At 61.8% G+C, this 20,108-nt stretch overlaps 2 protein-coding genes across 3 annotated transcripts; both read left to right on the top strand.

The window, feature by feature from the left end:
• RIN1 (Ras and Rab interactor 1) lies at positions 580-6,413 on the top strand. 2 transcript variants are annotated; one of them, XM_018043207.1, is made up of 10 exons: positions 580-801; positions 946-1,126; positions 1,225-1,339; positions 1,453-1,525; positions 1,671-1,762; positions 1,928-2,674; positions 2,948-3,253; positions 3,553-3,684; positions 3,809-3,960; positions 4,904-6,413. In XM_018043207.1, exons 1-10 carry the CDS (start codon positions 716-718, stop codon positions 5,384-5,386), a joined length of 2,367 nt encoding a protein of 788 aa, XP_017898696.1. In that variant the 5' UTR covers positions 580-715; the 3' UTR covers positions 5,387-6,413. The 2 variants fall into 2 exon arrangements, with proteins under 2 accessions (XP_017898696.1, XP_017898695.1); XM_018043206.1 differs by having other exon boundaries at positions 639-1,126.
• CD248 (CD248 molecule) lies at positions 16,899-19,535 on the top strand. The gene has a single exon (XM_005700007.3). The coding sequence runs from the start codon at positions 16,928-16,930 to the stop codon at positions 19,247-19,249; it is 2,322 nt and encodes a 773-aa protein (XP_005700064.3). The 5' UTR covers positions 16,899-16,927; the 3' UTR covers positions 19,250-19,535.

The raw sequence follows: 20,108 nt of genomic DNA, 5'->3' as shown, positions 1-20,108 counted from the left end.
GCTCCATGCCTAGAGACTGGATCATGTCTGCACCTGCCCCAGTCTCGGCAGATCGGCAAGGCAGGCTGGCAGATCCTGTGTGCGTGGGAGGCAGCCAGCAGCAGCACCATGTGCTGACGACCTCACAGCCAGACTCCCCCCCTGTTCAGCGCTGAGTGTCAGAACCACCCCCAGAACCTCCACTAAGCAAAGGGGTTAGTTTCCATGGAGACACAGCATCCTTTCTCCATGGCAACCTGAAATCCCCAAAACCAAGTTAAGCTCAGGCATGAGTCATCTGTGGCCAGTAGGGGGCACTCTCCCAAAAGGCTGACCTTAGGGCCAGGGACAGATGAGCAGTTGACCACAGACTTGAAGGTGCCCCAAGGGCGAGGCCCGTGGAGACCTTGGCGGGCCCTGCTTAACCCCTTCCTGCCCATCTGTGTGGTTCGAGGAGTCTGGCAAGGCTGCAGGAAGCGCCGTGTGGAGGTGGCAGCCCCACAGCTGGAACCCTGGGCAGGCCACCTGCATGGAGTGGATCCCTGCCCCCAGAGGCTGGGCCCAGAGCAGAGGAAGCAGGCACTGCCCGGGCTGAGTGGACACACAAGAGTTAACTGGCGGGTGTGACAGGGCGAACCGCCCTCAGGAAGTGTTACTCACCATTGGGAATGTGAGTGCTCCCGCCTTGGGGGCTGGCTTCTCTGAGTCCCGGGAGAGACTGGAGGAGCTCCCAGCCATGGAAACCCCTGGGGAACCAAGAACAGGCCCCCTCGGAGCCCCCTACCCAGCCAGCTTCGCTTCTGGGCACCTGGAGAGAGAAAAGTTAGTGAAGTTGGAAGGGCAGCCCCGGTGGGGTGGGGTGGAAGGTGGGGAACCCGAGCTGGGTCTGTCCCAGGGCCAAGGAGGGGGAGACGGTTGGGCAAATCCCTGCTCAGGTCTGGTGCCCCCACCCCGCACCCCGGCCAGGCCAGCCCAGGACCCGCGGTACGATGTGCCTGGTGCCGGCGGGGTGCAGGCAGGTGGATCGCAGCGGCCAGGGCGCACCGTGAGCCTGCGGGAGCGCCTGCTGCTCACCCGGCCCGTGTGGCTGCAGCTGCGGGCCAACGAGGCCGCCGCACTGCACGTGCTGAGGACCGAGCCCCCCGGGGTGAGTCTCTCCCCACTCCTGGGGCTGGAGGCTGAGGGTAGGGGGGGCGAGGGGCTGGACACAGAGGACCTGAGCCTCTGATCCCTGTCCACTCGCAGACATTTCTGGTACGGAAGTCTAACAGTCGCCAGTGCCAAGCCCTGTGCGTGCGGCTGCCCGAGGCCAGTGGCCCCTCCTTCGTCTCCAGCCACTGTATCCAGGAGACCGCACGGGGTGAGAGGGACTGGCCCGGCCGGGCGGGAGGGGCTCCGGGCGGGAGGGGCTGGAAGCATCAGGTCGGGGTGCAGGGGGGTGCTCCCAGAACAACCTCACTTCCCATCCCTCAGGCGTCTCCCTGGAGGGCTCAGACCTTGTGTTCCTAGACCTGGTTCAGCTGATCTGTGCCTACTGCCACACCCGGTGAGCCTGCCTGCAGGGCGCCTGCTCTCCACAGGGCCCTGGTTCCCTTCCCGGGACTCCTTGTCCTCCTTGCCCACGGGCACTCCCGGTGCCCACCACCCAGAGCTTTCCTCACTGCCCACTTTTTGCTCCCCTCTGGCCTCAGGGACATTCTTCTCCTCCCGCTTCAGCTCCCCAGAGCCATCCGCCAGGCAGCCACCCACAAGGAGCTGGAAGCCATCTCCCATCTGGGCATGGGTAAGGGCTCCCGGGCTACCCACTGCACAGATGGACAAGCTGAGGCCAAGAGGGAGAGGGAAGGTGAAGGCACACAGCCTGAAGCCTGGGCCTTTCTCCCAGTTGGGTCCCCTCCCTGAGCCTCCCCACCCCCACCCTGAGGCCCAACCTGTTTCTCTTCCCTAGAGTTCTGGAGCTCCTCCCTCAACACCAAGGCTCAGCTAGGCCCATCGGAAGGCCCCCCACTGCCCCGGCTGAAGCCCCGGCCCCCACAAGAGCTGGACCAGGGCACCGGAGCTGCCCTGTGTTTCTTCAACCCCCTGTTCCCAGGGGATCTGGGCCCCACCAAGCGGGAGATATTCAAGAGGAGCTTCAAAGTGCGTGTGTCCACGGAGACCTCCAGCCCCCTGTCTCCCCCAGCTGTGCCGCCTCCCCCAGTTCCGGTGTTGCCAGGGACAGCCCCCAACCAGACAGAAAGGTTGCCCCCTCGCCAGCTGCTACGGAGGGAGAGCTCGGTAGGGTACCGTGTGCCAGGGGGCACAAGCCCCAGCCTCCCGCCGCTGCCCTCCCTCCAGGAGGTGGACTGCGCCTCCCCCAGCAGCTCAGAGGAGGAGGGGGTGCCGGGGTCCCAGGGGAGCCCAGCGACCTCACCCCACCTGGGCCACCAGCGGCGGCGGCGACCCCTGCTTCGGTCCATGAGCGCTGCCTTCTGCTCCCTGCTAGCGCCTGAGCGGCAGGTGGGCCGGGCAGCTGCGGCGCTGACGCAGGACAGACACACGGCCGTGGGACAGCTGGTGCAGGACCTGCTGACCCAGGTGCGTGCCGGCCCCGAACCCCAGGAGCTGCAGGCCGTCCGCGAGGCCCTGAGCCGGGCCCGAGCCATGCTGAGCGCGGAGCTGAGCCCGGAGAAGCTGCTGCCACCAGACAGGCTGGGTGAGACTCCAGCATGGGGTCCACTGTCTCCAGAATTCAGCTTTTCCGCCTTCCTCTCTCTCTGCCTCTCAGGGCTGGCCTCTCTCAGCCTGTTCTTCCGTGTACACCCACCTTGTCTCTGCATCATTCAAGCAACTTCTACCCACCGCCTCTCTCCCAGTCACAATGATTCCTCCTCGTTTTCATCCCTCTCCCCTCCTGATCATGCCCTTCCTCCCCGGGACTCCCACCCCACCCCAGTTCCTCTGACCGTTGCCTGCCTCTCCCCCACAGAACACGTCCTGGAGAAGTCGCTGCACTGCTCAGTGCTCAAGCCGCTGCGGCCCATCCTGGTGGCCCGCCTGCGGCGCCGGCTTTCAGCCAACAGCTCCCTGGGCCGCCTGGCTGAAGGCCTCCGCCTGGCCCGGGCCCGGGGCGCCAGCGCCTTCGGGTCCCACTTAAGCCTGCCCTCCCCAGTAGAGATGGAGCAGGTACGTCAGAAGCTGCTACAGCTGCTTCGCGCCTACTCACCCAGCGCCCAGGTCAAGCGGCTCCTGCAGGCCTGCAAGCTGCTCTACACAGCCCTGAGGACCCAGGCGGGTATGCCCCCTCCCACAACCTCCCACCGGCCGCTGCCAAGTCAGAGACAGGCCACCGGGCTGAGGCCCTAGGAATGGCACAGCAGGGAAAACAAAGGAAAAAATATATATATATGTATATGGATCCACCTCCCCATTTCATAGATGGTAATACTGTGGCCCAGAAAGCAGAGCATCCACTCCCCATCCATTGCCCCTGGTTGCCAGAGAGACCACGTTGCCTGGCAGGCAGAGGGAGGTTCGTTGTCTAAGATAAGTAGCTGAGGATCCTGACCCTGTGGCCTCATCCACCACCTACAGGGGAGGGCGCGGGGGCCGACGAGTTCCTGCCATTGCTGAGCCTCGTGCTGGCCCACTGTGACCTTCCTGAGCTGCTGCTGGAGGCCGAGTACATGTCAGAGCTCCTGGAGCCTGCCCTGCTCACCGGAGAGGGTGAGAGACCCCACAGGGCCCCACTTCTGTCTGGGTGGGGCTGGTACCCTGACTGAGCAGGGGAGGCAGGGAGGAGCAGTGGCTCACACCGAGCCTGAGCCACAGCCCTCCCCTTGTGTCCCAGGTGGCTACTACCTGACCAGCCTCTCGGCCAGCCTGGCCCTGCTGAGTGGCCTGACCGAGGCCCACACCCTGCCCCTGAGCCCCTCGCAGGAGCTGCAGCGCTCGCTTAGCCTCTGGGAGCAGCGCCGCCTGCCTGCCACCCACTGCTTCCAGGTAACGGGACTGGCCAGCCCCGGGGGGCACCCGGCATCATCTGGCGTGGCCCCTCCTTCGCCCAGTGAGACTCAGAAAAGGCAGGGAAAGGGGAAGGGCAGGCCTGCATCACCAGGCGACAGCGTCCCACACGGAACACCTGTCTGAGCCAGCCCTTCTGGATGGTGCATCTCACCAGCTGACACGGCTCAGTGCTCTGGCGGCCCAGAGTCTTCACAGAAACTGAAGTGGGGTCATTATGGTGCCCATTTTACAGATGAGGAAACAGACGTGGCCTGGGAAGGGAAAGGGGCACAGGCAGGCTCAAACCCCAGATCCTGGCTTCTGGCTGCCACCTGGGCTCGGGCTTGCAGCCCAGGCCCCCTTCACCCTCGGTCCCCGCCCCCCATACCCCTGGCTCAGGCGAGGTGCTCTGAGAGCCAGAGAGTAACTCTGCCATTCACCTCCTTCCTTCCAATCAAGGGACCCTTCCTTCCTTAGCCTTGGCTAAGAGTCCAGATTTTATAGCCAGATCCTAGGTCCAAATGCTGGCATTTCTGCTTTCTGGCTATGGGAGTTTTGGCCAGTTAGGTGTCCTCTTTGTGCCTCAGTTTTCTCGTCTGTAAAATGGGGTAATAGGACCTACATCCTGAGGTTGATATTGGATAAAATGGGTTAATTCAGAACAAGCACTGAGGGCGCAGAGTAAGCTCGACCTGAGTGGGATCGATAGGCTATAGAGGCCTGCTGGGCCATCCTTCCAGCCCGTGGCTCTGACCCATGAGCCCAGGGACAGCCCTCTCATCCACAGAGCCCCCCTCAGAGCTCAGCTTATTCAAAAAGCTTTGGCTGCTGGTTCTACCACTGGCTCTGTCCCATCCACCCCTTCACTGCAGAGCCTGGACTGCGACCTTGAGCCTTGCAGGCAGGACTGAGTTCTTGTTCTTGGCTTCTCCCTGCACAGCACCTCCTCCGCGTAGCCCATCAGGACCCCAGTAGTGGCTGTACCTCCAAGACGCTGGCCGTGCCCCCAGGAGCCTCGATTGCCACGCTGAACAAGCTCTGTGCCACCAAGTTCCGGGTGACCCAGCCTGATACTTTTAGCCTCTTCCTGTACAAGGGGCAGGACTACCAGCGTCTGCCCCCTGGAGCCCTGGCTCACAGGCTCCCCACCGCCGGCTACCTCGTCTACCGCCGGGCAGAGCAGCCCAAGACCCCAGGGGCCTCACCAGGGGCTGCCACAGGGGAGAGCAGTGGGGGGCCAGAGGCAGGGGACAGGGAGGAGGAGAAAGGGGGCTGGGGAACTGGGGACACCAAGGCCAAAACCAGCCCCAGGGATGGCAGGGGAGAATCTGAGACAATGGCCGAGGGGGCCGAGGGCCAGACCAGGGGCGCTGCTCAGCCAAGGGGGCTGGAGACTGAAGAGAGCCAGGCCACAGAGGAATAGCTGGGAGTGGGCAGAAGGGCCGCGTGGGGCAGGAAGCTCGGAGCCTGCTGGGACGGCCTTGCAGAGTATCAGCCTCGCCGGCCCAGGCCACAGCCCCCAGAGCCTCCCTGACTCTGCTCCCTGTCTGCTGCCACCTCTGACCCTCTAGCACACCGATCACACCTGTTGGCCATGTCCAGGGCACTTGGGTGAAGTCCAAGGGGTCTGGGGGGCCCAGATGAAGGTTCTTGGCCTCTCCTCCTGCTCCCCCAGCTGGAGGCCAGGCAGCCCACAGTGAGGAGTGTGTCCAGCAGGGGAGAAATCCACCAGGGGCCCCAGCTCTGGCGGCAGTGGGGAGGGGTGGGTGGTTCAAGACCTGGAAAGGCCCCACCAATTTCCAGGTGTCAGGAGGATTCAGAGAAGCAGCAAGGCCTCAGGCCTCAGTCCTGCCCACACCACCTGCAGAACAAGCACCTCCGAACCTCAGTGTCCTCGCCTATAAAGTGGGGGTGCTACCGCTGCCCTGTCGTCTTCCAGAAGCCTTCCATGGCTCAGAATAGATGGTTTTGTTGCAGAGCAGAGCACAACTAGGGAAAGGGGAAAGAGGTTGAATATTAGCAAAACCCCCAGCTTGCATATACACACACCTCTCCGAGGGTCCATTCTCCACCCTCACCTAAGGGAGAGGTTCTCCAGGCGGCCCTGGGGGACATCCAGGGGGTCAGGCTCAGCCAAGGGAGCACTCCTGTTCCAGTCTTTCCCCAAGAGAAGAAGTCCTCCCAGGCACGCTGCTGTCCCCGGGGAAGTGGACAGGTGAGACAGCCTTCTGAAATGGAATGAGGACTCGGAAACTGTCTCTTCCGCACTGATGTCTCTTGGACCTCACAAGAGGTTTTCAGGAGACAGGGTCTGATTTATTACCCACCGATGCTGGGGAAAGTGACTCCTAAGACGTCATACAGCGGACCATTAGACCAAACCAGGAGTCAGGTTCCAACTATGCCTTGTATTCTAAGCCACCAATAAACTAATGCTCAGCGATAAAGAATCTGCCTGCAGTGCAGGAGATGTAGGAGCTAGGGGTTCGATCCCTGGATCCGGACGGTCCCCTGGAGGAGGAAATGGCAGGCAACCCACTCCAATATTTTTGCCTGGGAAATCCCATGGACAGAGGAGCTTGGTAGGCTACAGTCCATGGGGCCGCAGAGTCAGACGTGAGCGACTGGGCGGGAGGTCCAAGCGGACAGCAAATGAGAGAAAATACCAGAGACCACCACAAGAGGGCACACGTGGCTCAGGAAGCTGCTGAGAGGGCCACCTGATAGACTGCAGCTCCAGGGCGGCAGCGGTGCAGGTGGTCCCGGGGTTTGCAATCTTGCAGCCGCCAAGCAACTAGGGGACATCATAAGAGCCAAGCCTTCTGGCCCTCAGCTCTCTTGGGAGTCTGAGGTCTGGATGAGGCTGGCCTCCTGGGACCACTCCCTGGGAAGGAATTAGGTCCCAGTGGAAGGAGGACCCTAGCCAGTCTCTGAGGGGCTCGCTCGGGCCCTGAGCACAAGGGACAGTGGCCCACATATTAGACATGGCGGCTGTGAGACAGAAATCACAGCCTTTGGGATTTCAGACCCTCCAGGTACAGCCCGGACGCAGGACTCCCAAATTCCTCTAGGCCATCGGCTCTCTGCCAACTTCCACCCTCTCCCACGCACACACACAAGCTTCTCACTGGCGAGGGGTCTCCCTCACTCTTCTGTATGTATTCCCCACCAGTCCCGCACCCACCCCAGTGCCTTGTACAGTGCTGGGCACTCCACAGGCGCTCAATAAATGTTGTCCACTGATAGGAGTTTGATAACTTAGAGCGAAGGGCGGTGAGGTGGAAGGCTAAGGGAGGGCTGGGTTCTGGGAACCAAACACAGGATGTCTCAAGTTCAGTCCCAGAGGAAGGTCCTGGCATGTTGTAGGAGGTGTTCAGAGAGCCCCAGGGCCGGATGTAGAGCCGGTCTCATGGGAACTATGACTGGCGGAGGCTTCTGGGCGCCCCCCCCCCCCAAGGGGGCCTCTGCAAGCCCCTCCCACTCCCTTCCAGGGCTCAGTGCTAATTCCTGGCTCTGGGAATTCAGCATGGCCCCAGCAGTGGCTCACTGGAGCATTGCCAGGCCCTGCCTGCTGCCTGAATCTCCCGGTTTATCTTCTGAAGAGATTCTGATGGTTCAGGAGTCCCAACAAGGTAAATCCGCAGGAGCAAGGGTCATTGGACAGGGCTTGAGGCTCCGGGGAAAGTAACAATAGGTCAGTCTAGGAATGATCTCACTATCCCCATTTTACAGATGAGGAAACTGAGGCTTGCTCAGGGAAAGTGACTCGTTACAGGGCAAAGGACTCAGACACCAGGTTTTGTGGATCTTCAGATTCTACAGTCCTCCCAGAGAGGAGGACTCGTGTTCTCATCCACTCGGCAGTAACCCATTGTGTCCGAACCGACTAAGCACCCACAGCCCCCGCTGGAGGGAGTCAGGTGTGATGTGGGCAGCCTAGTGTGCACCTGGGTCTGTACTGCCTCCGACTCCCACCCCCGCCAACCGCCTATGACCCTCTGAGGGAAGAGGAAGTCAGGGCTCTGAGAGGGGCCACGCTGAGCCCAGCGTCCACTGCTGCAGGGCAGGGCTGACCCTGACGCTTGGATCTCTGGAGGAGCAGCCGTCATTTCCTCACTTGGAGCTGTTGCACTTCCACCTCACAGTAGTTCTCTGAATTTGTTTACCGTCTGTCTTCCTCACCCGAAGGCCAGAGACAAGTCAGCCTTGTTCCCTGCTGAATCTTGGGGACCTCGAACAATGCCTGGCCAGGAACTGGCACTTGCTAAGTGTGTGCGGAATAATTGATCCAGGAAGACTCAGCCTACACCGTTCATCCTGGTTCTTGGGACTCGGGGCAGCGGTGCAGCCTCCATTACTGCCACTAGGGGGCGAGCGTGCCCTGTTCCCCGTCATTGCCAAGGTCCCTTCTCTCCTGAGGCCACCCAGGGACCCGGGGCACTCCCTTCGAGGATGGCGCAGGGCCTGGTGCCAGGAGGGAAGCAGCTCTGCAGAGGGGCCCTGGGACCGCCCTGCGAACAGGATCCTGCTAGCGGAGGTTGGGAAGGGAATGCGGGAGCGGCCACATCCCCTCCGGGGCTCTCTTTCCGGGCAGGCCCAGGAGCCAGGCCCGTGGGGTGGCCTGAGAGAGGACCCTGCCAGGGGTGGGGAGGAAGGCGTCACTGGGAGCCACAACGCCCTGACTCAACTTGAAGACAAAGCGATGAACACCCTGTATGGCCTGGGGACCACGTTCATGGGCACAACCTAACACACAAACACCCTGACTCATTTGCACACGGGCTGGGTCACACCTCACCTGCCACGGTCACTTACCAGAATGGCTGAGCGCCGCCACCCTTAAGAGGAACACCCAAAGCATTAGGAACACCCTGACACTGTGAGCCAGTCGCGCCCTGCGGGACACACACAGCCCCTCCTCTGAGCCACACCCTGACACCGACATCCCTGGGTCTGTGAACTCAGAGATATTCCCTCAACACCCTCCCTTTCGGGTTCAGAATGTGACTCCCTGACACACACACAGACACGGAGACATGTGGTGATCTGCTCCACAGGACGCCTTGATACACACCACCCCTGCCGGGCTGCCACGAACACACCCAGGGCCCCGGACCGGCTTCCTCCTTCCTACACAGCACAGGCGGAGAAGTGTAGATGCTCACACGCACAAATGCAGACACAGACGCGGACCCACACGGCTGGGGCCTATCCCAGCCGCCACTCAACTGCCCCACCCCATGGTGGACCCCGGTGGGGGCTGTGAGTTGCTGAGAAGACCCTCGTGGGGGGTGTGGTGACCCCACTGGCCAGGCAGGAGGCAGAGGCCGGCAGCACTGGGCGGGGAGGCCTGAGCTCATCAGATTCCAGCCTGAGTGATTCATGGGAAGTGCCTGGGGAAGGGGGGCCGGGGGAACGGTCCAGGGGCCTGGGGCTTGGGAGGCCCAAGTGGGCCTGGGACCAGAGGGTCTTGGGACCAGAGCAAGCCTCTAGTCTGAGACGGGGGAGGCTTTTGGGCAGGGAGGTGGCCCCGGCCTGAAGGGGTGTCTGTTGGGTCTGGCTCCTGGACGGGGCTTAGGACATGGAACTGAGTCGCAGAATGAGACAAACAGTCCCTCCCACCCATCCCGCCCGGGGCCTGAGCCCCTGACCCCATGCCTTCCCGGCCTCAACAGCTGGGTGTCTTTAGCAGGGGTTAGGCCAAGGGTGGCGGGGCAGGGGTGGGGTGACCTTCACGGCCATGTCGGCCCCTCAGGCCCTCAGGCAGGCAGCCCCCCGTGGCTAGAGGCCTTGAGTGGCTGGACCAGCCTGGAGCAGTCAGGGCCCACGGGGTTACAGACCCTCGCTGCCCTGCCAGGCAAGCCCTCTGCCAGAGAGAGCTGAGGCGCGCCTGTCCCAGCACTAGGGATGTTTTCCTGCCGGAGTCCTCAGGTCCTGCTCCCCCTCGAAGATCCCAGGCCTCCCAGGCGAGGACCCAGCTCCCCCTGCAGGGTGACAGGAAGAGAGGATGGGGTTGGGGACAGGCCGCGGGTGCAGGAAGTGCCTTTCTTGGAACTCAGCACCAAAATAGCCCACTCTGGGTCTCAGTGTCCCACAGGGGAGGTGTGTGTCGCCAAGGAGACCCTCACCAGGGCGGGGCCTGAGCTGACCTCAGCCTGGCTCCTGCCTGCCTCTCTCCCACCCCTCCCGCCCCTTGACAGCCCTCACCAACCCCCGCCTTGGGCTCTGCTCCACTTTGAAGTCCTAACATAAATATCATGTCTGCTTGGGTTCCCCTTCCAGGCCTGGTCACAGCCCCCAGACCTGGCTCCCACCCCAGCCAGCCCTGGGGCTTTGAGCCAGGGGAGAGGGGGAAGGCCTAGACCACCCAGGGAAGGTGGTGAGCCAGAGACCCTGGGACAAGACGGGGGAGACTCTAGAGGGGAGACACCGAGGAGGGCCGAGAACAGAGACAGATCCCGAGAACAGAGAGACAGACTCCAGAGGCCAACAAAGGGACCATCCTGGGGACAGGAGAGGAGACAGAGGGACCCCAGAGACAGGCAGGGGAGCTAGAGACCCCAACAGAGAGGCGAGAGAGAGGAGAAGAGAGGAAGACACCCTACAGTCAGAGGGAGGGAAGTGGGACATGGAGGTCCCTGGGGATTTGATTGGGCAGGAAGACAGTGGATGCAGAAACGTCCCTGGAGACGGAAGGACCAACCATCCTCGTTTGCGGGGGCAAGGAGGAGGCTCCCAAGGAGGAGGCTCCAGGGACAGGGGACTTGCCGCACTGAGACCAGGCAAGTCCTCACAAAACTGGGCAGAGCGGGCCACCTGGCGGCCGGCCTTTCCCAGACACCACAGGGACCAGAGAGCTCACCGCCGCAGGCACCCCGCCACAGACGAGGCAGCTGTGGCCCGAGAAAGGCCAGCCAGGATGTCCCTTGAGCACACAGCAGGACCAGGCCAGGGCCGCTCGGTGGAGCCCCCCAGCCAAAGGGCCCCAGAGAGGCACAGAGCAGTCCTCTGGTGGTCCCAGGACTGCCCCCCAACTTCCCTGCCTCAGGCACAGGCCTCCACCTGTGTGACGTGCTACGAGCTTCGTCTCTCTCTGGGGCAGGGGGAGCACGACTGGGCTCCTCTATCTCTCATGGGGGCTCCAGGACTCGCGGCCCCCCAGCCAGATGTGGCCAGATGTTCAGGTCCGGCCTCGGCCAGGAGAAGGAATGGGGCTCCAGCTGGGCCCAGGTTGGGCCATCCCAGGGCCGCCACATGCTCTGTCCTCAGCTGTGGGCACAGGTGCAGGCCCTTGGGGACACATGTCACCCAGCTGTGCACACCCACAGCAGTGCCAGGCTCGTGAGAGTGCACGCATGCACACACGCACACGCACAGTCGCGCATAAACACCAAAGTGACACCCACAAACACACTCATGGTCTCTATGGCAAAGCCTCCACCCGGCCTCAGCTCCCTCCAGCTGTCAGAATTCTTTACCCCTAGGGGCCAGGCCTAGAAGACACCCCTTCTTCCCGGGCCCCACCTTCTCCAAGCCTCTCTCTCTCCCACCCTGTCCGGTCCGGCAACACCCCCCTTCCTGTGGGGCTCTCCTATCCAGAAGCACACAGGGTGTGGCACCAGCACGTGGGGCAGGGGAGGGGCCCGCCGTCAACCCCGCTCCCTCCCCAGTCCTGCCCTGGGACCTCTCCCACCCAGGACCAGGCGCCTCCCGCCCACCCGTTGGCCCTTCCTCCAGAAGCCTGAAGGCTAGGGTGGTTTGGGAAGAATTTAGACATGGAGGGGGTAGGGGAGGGGGACAAAAGAGGAAGGAGGAAAGGAGGTGATTCGTGCACAAAGCAATGTGCTGGCTCAGCGGCCCGTCGTGCCAAGGCTCTCCAGGACGCCTGCCCAGGGGGCGCCCCCCAATCACACTCAGCCCCCCCATCCTGGCTGTTCCACTGGGCCCTCTTTGGGCCAGCCCCCTCTGCAAGCTGCCTTTGCCCCCACCCCCACGGGCCCCGCCTCCAAAACCACCGCCTGGCTTGTCCCAGGAGCTGGAAGCCAGTGCTCCTCCTGGGGAAGTGGGCTTCTGTCCCCGCATCCCTCCTGAGGTGAGCTCTCCCCATAAAGGCCACGGTGAGAGCAGGGAAGCCCAGCCTCCTGACTCCCAGCCTGAGCCACGCCTGGTGTCCTGAGCTGTCCCCACATGCCAGCCAGGGAGACACACTGGCCTCAGGTCCCAACAGAGAAAACCGGCTGGGTGGTAACAGGGAGGTAACAGCCATGCTCCCTGCCGGGGGTGGCCCCAGGCATCTCATCCTCCTGGGCTACACTCCTCACAACCCCCAGAGTCACATTCTGACGGTGCCACCCATCATGGCGGCAGCTAATCGTAAGTGAGCGATTCTGACACTACCTACACCCAGCCAGGCATCTAAATGTTTTCTCATCCACACACCCTCCTACTCAGCCATCTATCTATCCATCCACTTGCTCATTCTTCAGTCCTTCTCTCTATCCATCTGTGCACCCATCCATCCATCGATCCGTTCTCCTGTCTAAACCACGCTTCCATCTATCCGTCCATATCCCCACCTACCCATCCTCTGAAGCATTCATTGCACCAGCATCTTCTCTGGGCTCTTGGTGAACTAAGATGAGTCAGGCTGAACAGGACTGGCCAGAAGACCACAACAAGCCCCTCTCTACCCCTCACCTAGATCCACTATGCTTGCCCACCACATTCCCCATCCGGATTAGGGTGGGAAATTCTTGGGTGGCTTCCACCTTACCTCTCCTCACCTGGCCAAGGGCACAGGTGAGTGTAAGATGCCCACCCAAACTGGGCGCCCTGGTGCCTCTCCAAGGCTCATTCTCTACCAATCAAACCCTTAGTCTGCGGGCAGTCAAGGGTGGCCCCCTGCCCCCACCACCGCCAACCACCCTGGCTCAGGCTTCCCTCCACTTGCCCAGCTGGGCCATCTGGAATTTGGTCCTTGACCCTCCTCCTCCTGGGTCTCTTGCCTGCTCCCCAGTGCCTCACCCCCACTGAGGCTATAGTCCTGACCTCGGATCTGACCCACGCACTCGCCAGACGGCCTGCAGCCTCCCCTCAGACGCCCCAGCACTGGCCATTGCCCGAATCATGACTGGGCCCGCCACACCCTTGGACCAGGCTCCGGCCCGCCCCTGAGGAGCCTCCAGAGGCTGCCTCCCCCAGCCTGCCCCGCCTGCTGCCTGGCTCTCCAGCCAGCTCCCTCCCCCCTCCCAGACTATTGCAACAACCTCCTAACTGGTCCCTGGCCTCCGGCCCCCCCTCCATCCACTGCACACCAGCCACAGGGATTTCTCATCATTCCGCCTCTGCCCTGTGCCCCTATGATGGAGACCAGCCTTCCAGGAGCAGCTCCACCACCTCCCAGGCCAGGCCTCTACCCCCTTTCTCTCTCCACTCTCCGTTGTCCCTCTCATCCTAACCGCTCTCCAGACCCAGCAGCGTCCTTCCTATTCTCCAAACTCATCAGGCGCTCTCCCAGCTCAGTAACTTTGTTTCGGCTCTGCCTTCTTCCCATCCTGCCTGCCTTCCTTCCTTCCTTCTTGACGTCACGCCCATCTCTCAGACCACTCCAATGACTCTTCAGGATGCTGCAGCACAAAGGGAGCTAGAAGAGGGGTCTAAGGCCTTGGTTCTAGTCCCAGCCCTGCCACCGACTCACTCTAGGACTCCCTGGGCCTCCTATGCAAACAACAACAACAACAACAACAACAACAACAAAACTTGTCGATTTCCTGGAATCTCTCAGGTCTAGGATGGATGACTTCTGGGGGAGGCTGGTGAATGTGGGAAGCAGGTGGGCTTTGGCTACAGGTAGAATTCCACCATCCCCACTGTGTTGCCCTGAGCCAGGTTCTTCACTTGACTGAGTCTCATCCCCACATTCCTTCCTTCCTTCTTTTTTTTAAACGTCTTCGGTTTATTTGGCGGCATGAAGCATGTGGGATCTTAGTTCCCTGACCAGGGATCAAACCCAGGCCCACAACACTGAAAGCATGGAGTCCTAACCACTGGACTACCAGGGAATTCCCCTTTCATTCATTCGTTCATTCAGCAAACCCCACTGAGCAGCATCTGTGGGCCAGGAGCTTTCCTGGCTTGGGAAATACAGGAAAACAAGACAATGACCCTACAGGAATGGAGCTTCCGGTCTCCTGAGCAGGGATTCTCTACCTGGGGCAATGCTGCCCCCAGGGGACATGACAGTTGGTGATGACTGGAGTCCTTTGATTGTTCCACCTGGAGGAATGCTACTGGCATCCAGAGAGAAGCCAAGGATGCTGCTAAACACCTTACAATGCACAGAACAGTCTCCACAAGGTATCACTACCCAGCCCTGAGTCTCAGTCATGCCGAGGCCGAAAACCGGCTACTGGGGAATTCAGGAAGTGAAAAAAGTGAAACTATTAGTTGCTCAGCTGTGTCCAACTCTTTGTGACCTTATGGACTGTAGCCCGCCAGATTCCTCTGTCTGTGGGGTTTCCCAGGCAAGAATATTAGAGTGGGTAGCCATTCCCTTCCCCAGAGGATCTTTCTGACCCAGGGATCGAAGCCAGGTTGCCTGCATTGCAGGCAGATTCTTTACCATCTGAGCCACCAGGCCAAAAAGCAAACCTATACTATGTCAAATAATGGTAAGTGCAACGGAGAAAAATGGAATAAGACCAAGGTATGGTGGGGCCAGGGGAATGTGGGATGCTGATACCTGAGCTGAGACCTGAAGACAGTAAAGAAGCAGAGACTTCATCTCTTGCAGGAAGAGTGTTCTAGGCAGAAAAACAGCCAATGCAAAGGCCCTGAGGTAGACACGTGGCCTGGTGAGCTTAAGGAACAGCCACAGGCCAGAGTGGCTGGCGCAGCAGGAGTGAGGGGAAGGAAGACGGGTGAGAGTGGGAGTTTGCAGGGAGATCACAGGGCCTGGGGGCCATACGTGGTGAGGACTTTGGCCTTCCTTCTGAGTGAGATGGGGGCCGCGACAGTTCTGAGCAGGAGAGTGATTGGATCTGACTTGGGTTTTAAAAAGATCTCACTGACAGGAGGGAGAAGGCAAGAGAGGGACCAGAGGAGAGGCTGTGCAAGAAACTAGATGGACAAGTGTAGCGGCTTGGGCCAGACATAGGTGGCAGAGAAAGTGGTGAGAAGCAATCAGATTCTGGATCTATTTTGAAGGTGAAGCCAACAGGATTGCTGAGAGATTGGACGTGGGGTGTGGGAGAAAGAGGAGTCAAGGATGATCTCAAGGCTTTGGGCCTGAGCCAATGGAAGGATGAACGGCTCCATATTGACTTTCCTCCCCTGAGAAAGGGGATAAATCTCTATACTTCACAGATGGAAACCTTGAAAGAACCACCTTCCTGGAATCGGGCAAGCCCTTCTGAAGCCTTGGCTCTCCAGGCGACTGGCTGCGTCTGCAGGGCCAGTCCTGCCACTGCAAAAAGGTTAGCAAGGCTGCCCTGGTTCCACCTCCCCCCAACCCAGATTTGCTCAGAAGACTAAGGAACATTTGTCTCGTGCTTTGCAGCTGACAAAGCACATTTGTGCACACTGAGTGCAGTGATACAATAGCCCTGCTGAGCTGAAGGGCCCTGGCACGTTCCCTTCATTTTGTAGGTAATGAAAATGAGGACCCAGAGAAGGTCAGCCACTTCCTGCTGTCACACAGCAGGTCAGGGGCAGAGTGGGAAGCCAAGCCAGTCCGGGGTCAGCACACGGAGGGGCAGAACTTCTCGGTGTCTCCAGCCCTGGCTCAAATTCCTGCTAGGAGCGTAGTGGGTGTGCAGGGGTTAATCTGGCAAACAGCTCCCGGGGGACCATCCTGAATGATGGTGCTCAGCGCACATGCCTCTAGAGGCTTCCAGGAGGGGCGGGAAGAGGACCCCAGCCAGGCCTACAGAGCAGGCCCTGGGGGGAGGGAGGGCGCCACACATGCGATGCCTGTGTCACACACATGTGTGCATCATTGTGTGCCCCGTGCCCATACACGGCCTCTCCCAGTCTGTCCCAGCCAGCGCTGCTCACCCTGCCCAGCCCCCTCCCCCACGCACCCAGCCCTCCTGCAGCAGGAGCCCAAGCGAAGCATTTCCTGTTTAGGGGCCGCCTCCGCCCCCTCTAAGCCCAGGTTCCCAGGGCCCCAGGCTGAGCAGAGGTGAAGGGAGGGCAGCCCCCTGCCCCTCCTCCTTCCCCCCAGCTCCCACCCCCAGTCCAGCTGGAGCCAGGAGGCTTGAGGGCAGAGGTAGCGGCAGGAGCCCTGTAGAGAAACGAGGCCGGAGGATGCCAGTGCCTGGGTGATCCAGGTGGTTCCCACACCCCGGGGCTGCACGCGACCCTGAGGGACTTTGCGTCTTAGGGCCCGTAGATGCCACCTCCCTTTCGCAGGGACACCTAAAGCGGTCAGCGTGTCAGAGAGGAGGCCGATCTGGGGCGGAGGGACAGGGTCTGAGAGAGAGCGCACACACGTGTGTGATGAGAGGGCCTGAGTCAGAGCGTGTTTCCACCCACAGGACGGGAGGTTGTTCACGGGTGTGATGAGGTCGCTGTGTCCCCAGTCAGATCTCCATCAGTCTCTGGGAACGACCTCACCCCACCGCCAAGAGCCCCAGACAGCGCAGGACGTTTCTGGTGGGTCCTCCTGCCTCCTACCCGGACTCCCCAACCCGTTAGCTGAGCCTCCTCCCCTCCCTCGCCCCCACCCCCAGCACTTCCCCCAACCCACCCACCCCCTCCGACCCGCCCGACGGCTTCCTGCTCTGGCGGCCCCGGGGGAGCGGGAGCAGGGAGCTGGCAGGGCCCCAGCCCCACTCCTTACAAGGCCCGAGCCTGGCCCGGGCCCGCCCCGGGCCCGCCTCCGGCCCGCCCACTAGAGGCCCCAGTCCCTCCCCCTGTCAAGAGCCGCTGCCGGCCGGGCCAGGGCCAGTCGGGGGGCGTCGCGATGCTGCTGCGCCTGCTGCTGGCCTGGGCGGCCACGGTGCCCACACTGGGCCAGGCCCCCTGGGCCACTGAGCCCCGCGCTGCCTGCTTCCCGGGCAGCTGTTACGCACTCTTCCCGCGGCGCCGCACCTTCTTGGAGGCCTGGCGGGCTTGCCGCGAGCTGGGGGGCGACCTGGCCACCCCGCGGACCCTCGAGGAGGCCCGGCGTGTGGACAGCCTGGTGGGCTCCGGGCCGGCCAGCCGGCTGCTGTGGATCGGGCTGCAGCGGCAGGCCCGGCAATGCCAACCCCAGCGCCCGCTGCGCGGCTTCACGTGGACCACGGGGGACCAGGACACCGCCTTCACCAACTGGGCCCAGCCTGCCACGGGCGGGCCCTGCCCAGCCCAGCGCTGCGCCGCCCTGGAGGCAAGTGGCGAGCATCGCTGGCTCGAGGGCTCTTGCACGCTGGCCGTCGATGGCTACCTGTGCCAGTTCGGCTTCGAGGGCTCCTGCCCCGCACTGCCTGAGGAGGTGGGCCAGGCCGGCCCAGCCGTCTACACCACGCCCTTCCACCTGGTCTCCGCGGAGTTTGAGTGGCTGCCCTTTGGCTCTGTGGCTGCCGTGCCGTGCCAGGCTGGCAAAAAAGCCTCTCTGCTCTGCGTAAAGCAGCCTGAGGGTGGTGTGGGCTGGTCGCGGACAGGCCCCTTGTGCCCCGGTACCGGCTGTGGCCCTGACAATGGGGGATGTGAACACGAGTGCATCGAGGCTGCGGATGGTCGGGTGTCCTGTCGCTGCAGCGAGGGCTTCCGGCTGGCAGCGGATGGGCACAGCTGCGAGGATCCATGTGCCCATGCCCCGTGCGAGCAGCAGTGTGAGCCTGGAGGGCCGCAGGGCTACAGCTGCCACTGTCGCCTGGGTTTCCGGCCTGCTGAGGATGAGCCGCACCGCTGTGTGGACACGGACGAGTGCCAGATTGCCGGGGTGTGCCAGCAGATGTGTGTCAACTACGTCGGTGGCTTCGAGTGCTACTGCAGCGAGGGCCACGAGCTGGAGGCTGATGGCATCAGCTGCAGCCCCGCTGGGGCCATGGGCGCCCGGGCATCCCAGGACCTCGAGGACGGGTTGCTGGACGAAGGGGACGAGGAAGAGGATGAAGAAGAAGCCTGGGAGGCCTTTGATGGTGGCTGGACAGAGATGCCTGGGATCCCATGGATGGAGGCCACGCAGTCATCAGACTTTGACCTGGCCTATAGACCTAGCTTCCCAGAGGACGGGGAGCCAGGGATGCCCTACCTGTACCCCACCTGGCCACCCCCACTTAGTGCCCCTGGGGTCCCTCACCACTCCTCAGTGCTCTCTGTCACTCGGCCTGTGGTGGTCTCAGCCACGCGCCCCCCACTGCCTTCTGCCCACCAACCTGCTATTATCTCTGCCACACGCCCACCCCTGGCCCCGGCCCCCCAGCCCCCCGTAATCCCTGCCATACACCCAGCTTTGCCCTCTGACCACCAGTTCCCCACGATCTCAGCCAACTATCCAGACCTGCCTTCTGCCCACCGACCCCTTGTTATCTCTGCCGCACAGCCAGGACCGACCCCTGCCCACCAGCGCCCAGTGGCCTCAGCCAAATATCCCAAGCTCTTCCCCGCTCACCAGTCCCCCATGTTCCCAGATACCCAGGCCACTGATACCCAGAACACCACGCCTTTGCCTCGAATCCCAGCTAACCACACCCCTCTTGTCACCACCTCCAGTCCCCCTCAACCCCCTGTGACCCCAGATGTCCCTATCCTCAAAGCCCAGGCCAGCCACCATCCCGTTACTTCTACGGTCCAGCCTTCTCAGACCACTGCTTTCAGGTCCCTTGTGCCCCCTGCCCATCAAGTCCCTGTGCCTGCTGCCTCCCAACCTCCAGCCTTCCACACTCCTCTGCCCCCTCGGAGCGCCACTAGCCAGACCTCTCTCACCAGCGCTCCACACCCCCACTCCAAAGCCCCACAAGTCCCAAGGGAAGGTACTCTTGACCCCAGCCTGGCTCCGTGGCTGTCCTTGGCAGTCCCCACATCAGCTCCTCCAGCCCTGGGGGAGGCCAGTCCAGCTGGCCGAAGCCGGAGGGATGACCGGTGGCTCCTGGTGGCACTCCTGGTGCCAACATGCGTCTTCTTGGTGGTCCTACTTGCACTGGGCATTGTGTACTGTACCCGCTGTGGCCCCCACGCGCCCAACAAGCGCGTGACCGACTGCTATCGCTGGGTCACCCATGCCGGGAACAAGGGCCCAACGGAACCCGCGCCCCACCGGGGCAGCCTCACAGGGGTGCAGACCTGCAGAACCAGCGTGTGATGGGGTGCAGCCCCCCCCCACCGTGGGGTGAAGGGGAAGGGGCATGCATTGGACTTATGGCCCAGGCTGCACCAGGGACCCATGGGGGCTGCCCAGCTGGACAGAAGGCTTCCTGCTCCCCCGGGCCCAGCCAGGCTCCTCTCTCAATCAGCCACTAGACTTGACTCTTGGGAACTCTGTTTTCTTGGCCCAGCACTCACAGTGGAGGAGACGCCGAGGCCCCCAGGACCTCAGGGGGTGGGTGCTGGGGACTTCTCCAATAAACGGGGTGCCAACCTCACCCAAAGCTTCTGATCCCCATTGGTGCCTGAGGGGAGGGTCTGGGAGGACTCAGAAAAAAAGGAGGGCATCTTCCTTCAGCTTGTTTGGGCCCACAAGGAAATAAGGTAAGACTCCTTAAGGGAGGGTATGTTTTAGAGATTCTCAAGGAAACAGGAACCCAGGGAGGGCAAGAACCTTGCCCAAGGTCACACAGTGAGCCTAGGAGTGGGAGGTTTGGCATGAAGAGAATTTCATGTTTGTTCCTCTTTTAACCAAAACTCTTAGAAGGTGGGACTGAGTCTGAAATGAGGGTTTCTGCTGACCTGGAGCCAAACTGGTGCTTAGGGGTCTGTCAAAGCTAAGCTCTAGGCCTGGTGATTCTGGGGAGTGCAGGGGGCCCAGAGGGTGAGCTTCTCCTGACTTCTGCTGGAACTTTTCTTCCTCTCCCTGAAGGCTGCAGAAGTTGGTGGCTGGGGCTCAGATGGTTTGAGTCAAGGGTGTTGTCACCCCTCTGGATTGTAGGTGCTCAGGAGGCACTCCTCTGGGAGAGCCTAGAAGGCAGGGCTGAAGAGAGCAAGGAACCCGGGAGAAAGATCCC

Source organism: Capra hircus, chromosome 29 (assembly GCF_001704415.2).
Source record: "Capra hircus breed San Clemente chromosome 29, ASM170441v1, whole genome shotgun sequence".
NCBI classification, from domain to species: domain Eukaryota; kingdom Metazoa; phylum Chordata; class Mammalia; order Artiodactyla; family Bovidae; genus Capra; species Capra hircus.
This window is presented reverse-complemented; position numbering and strand designations above follow the sequence as displayed.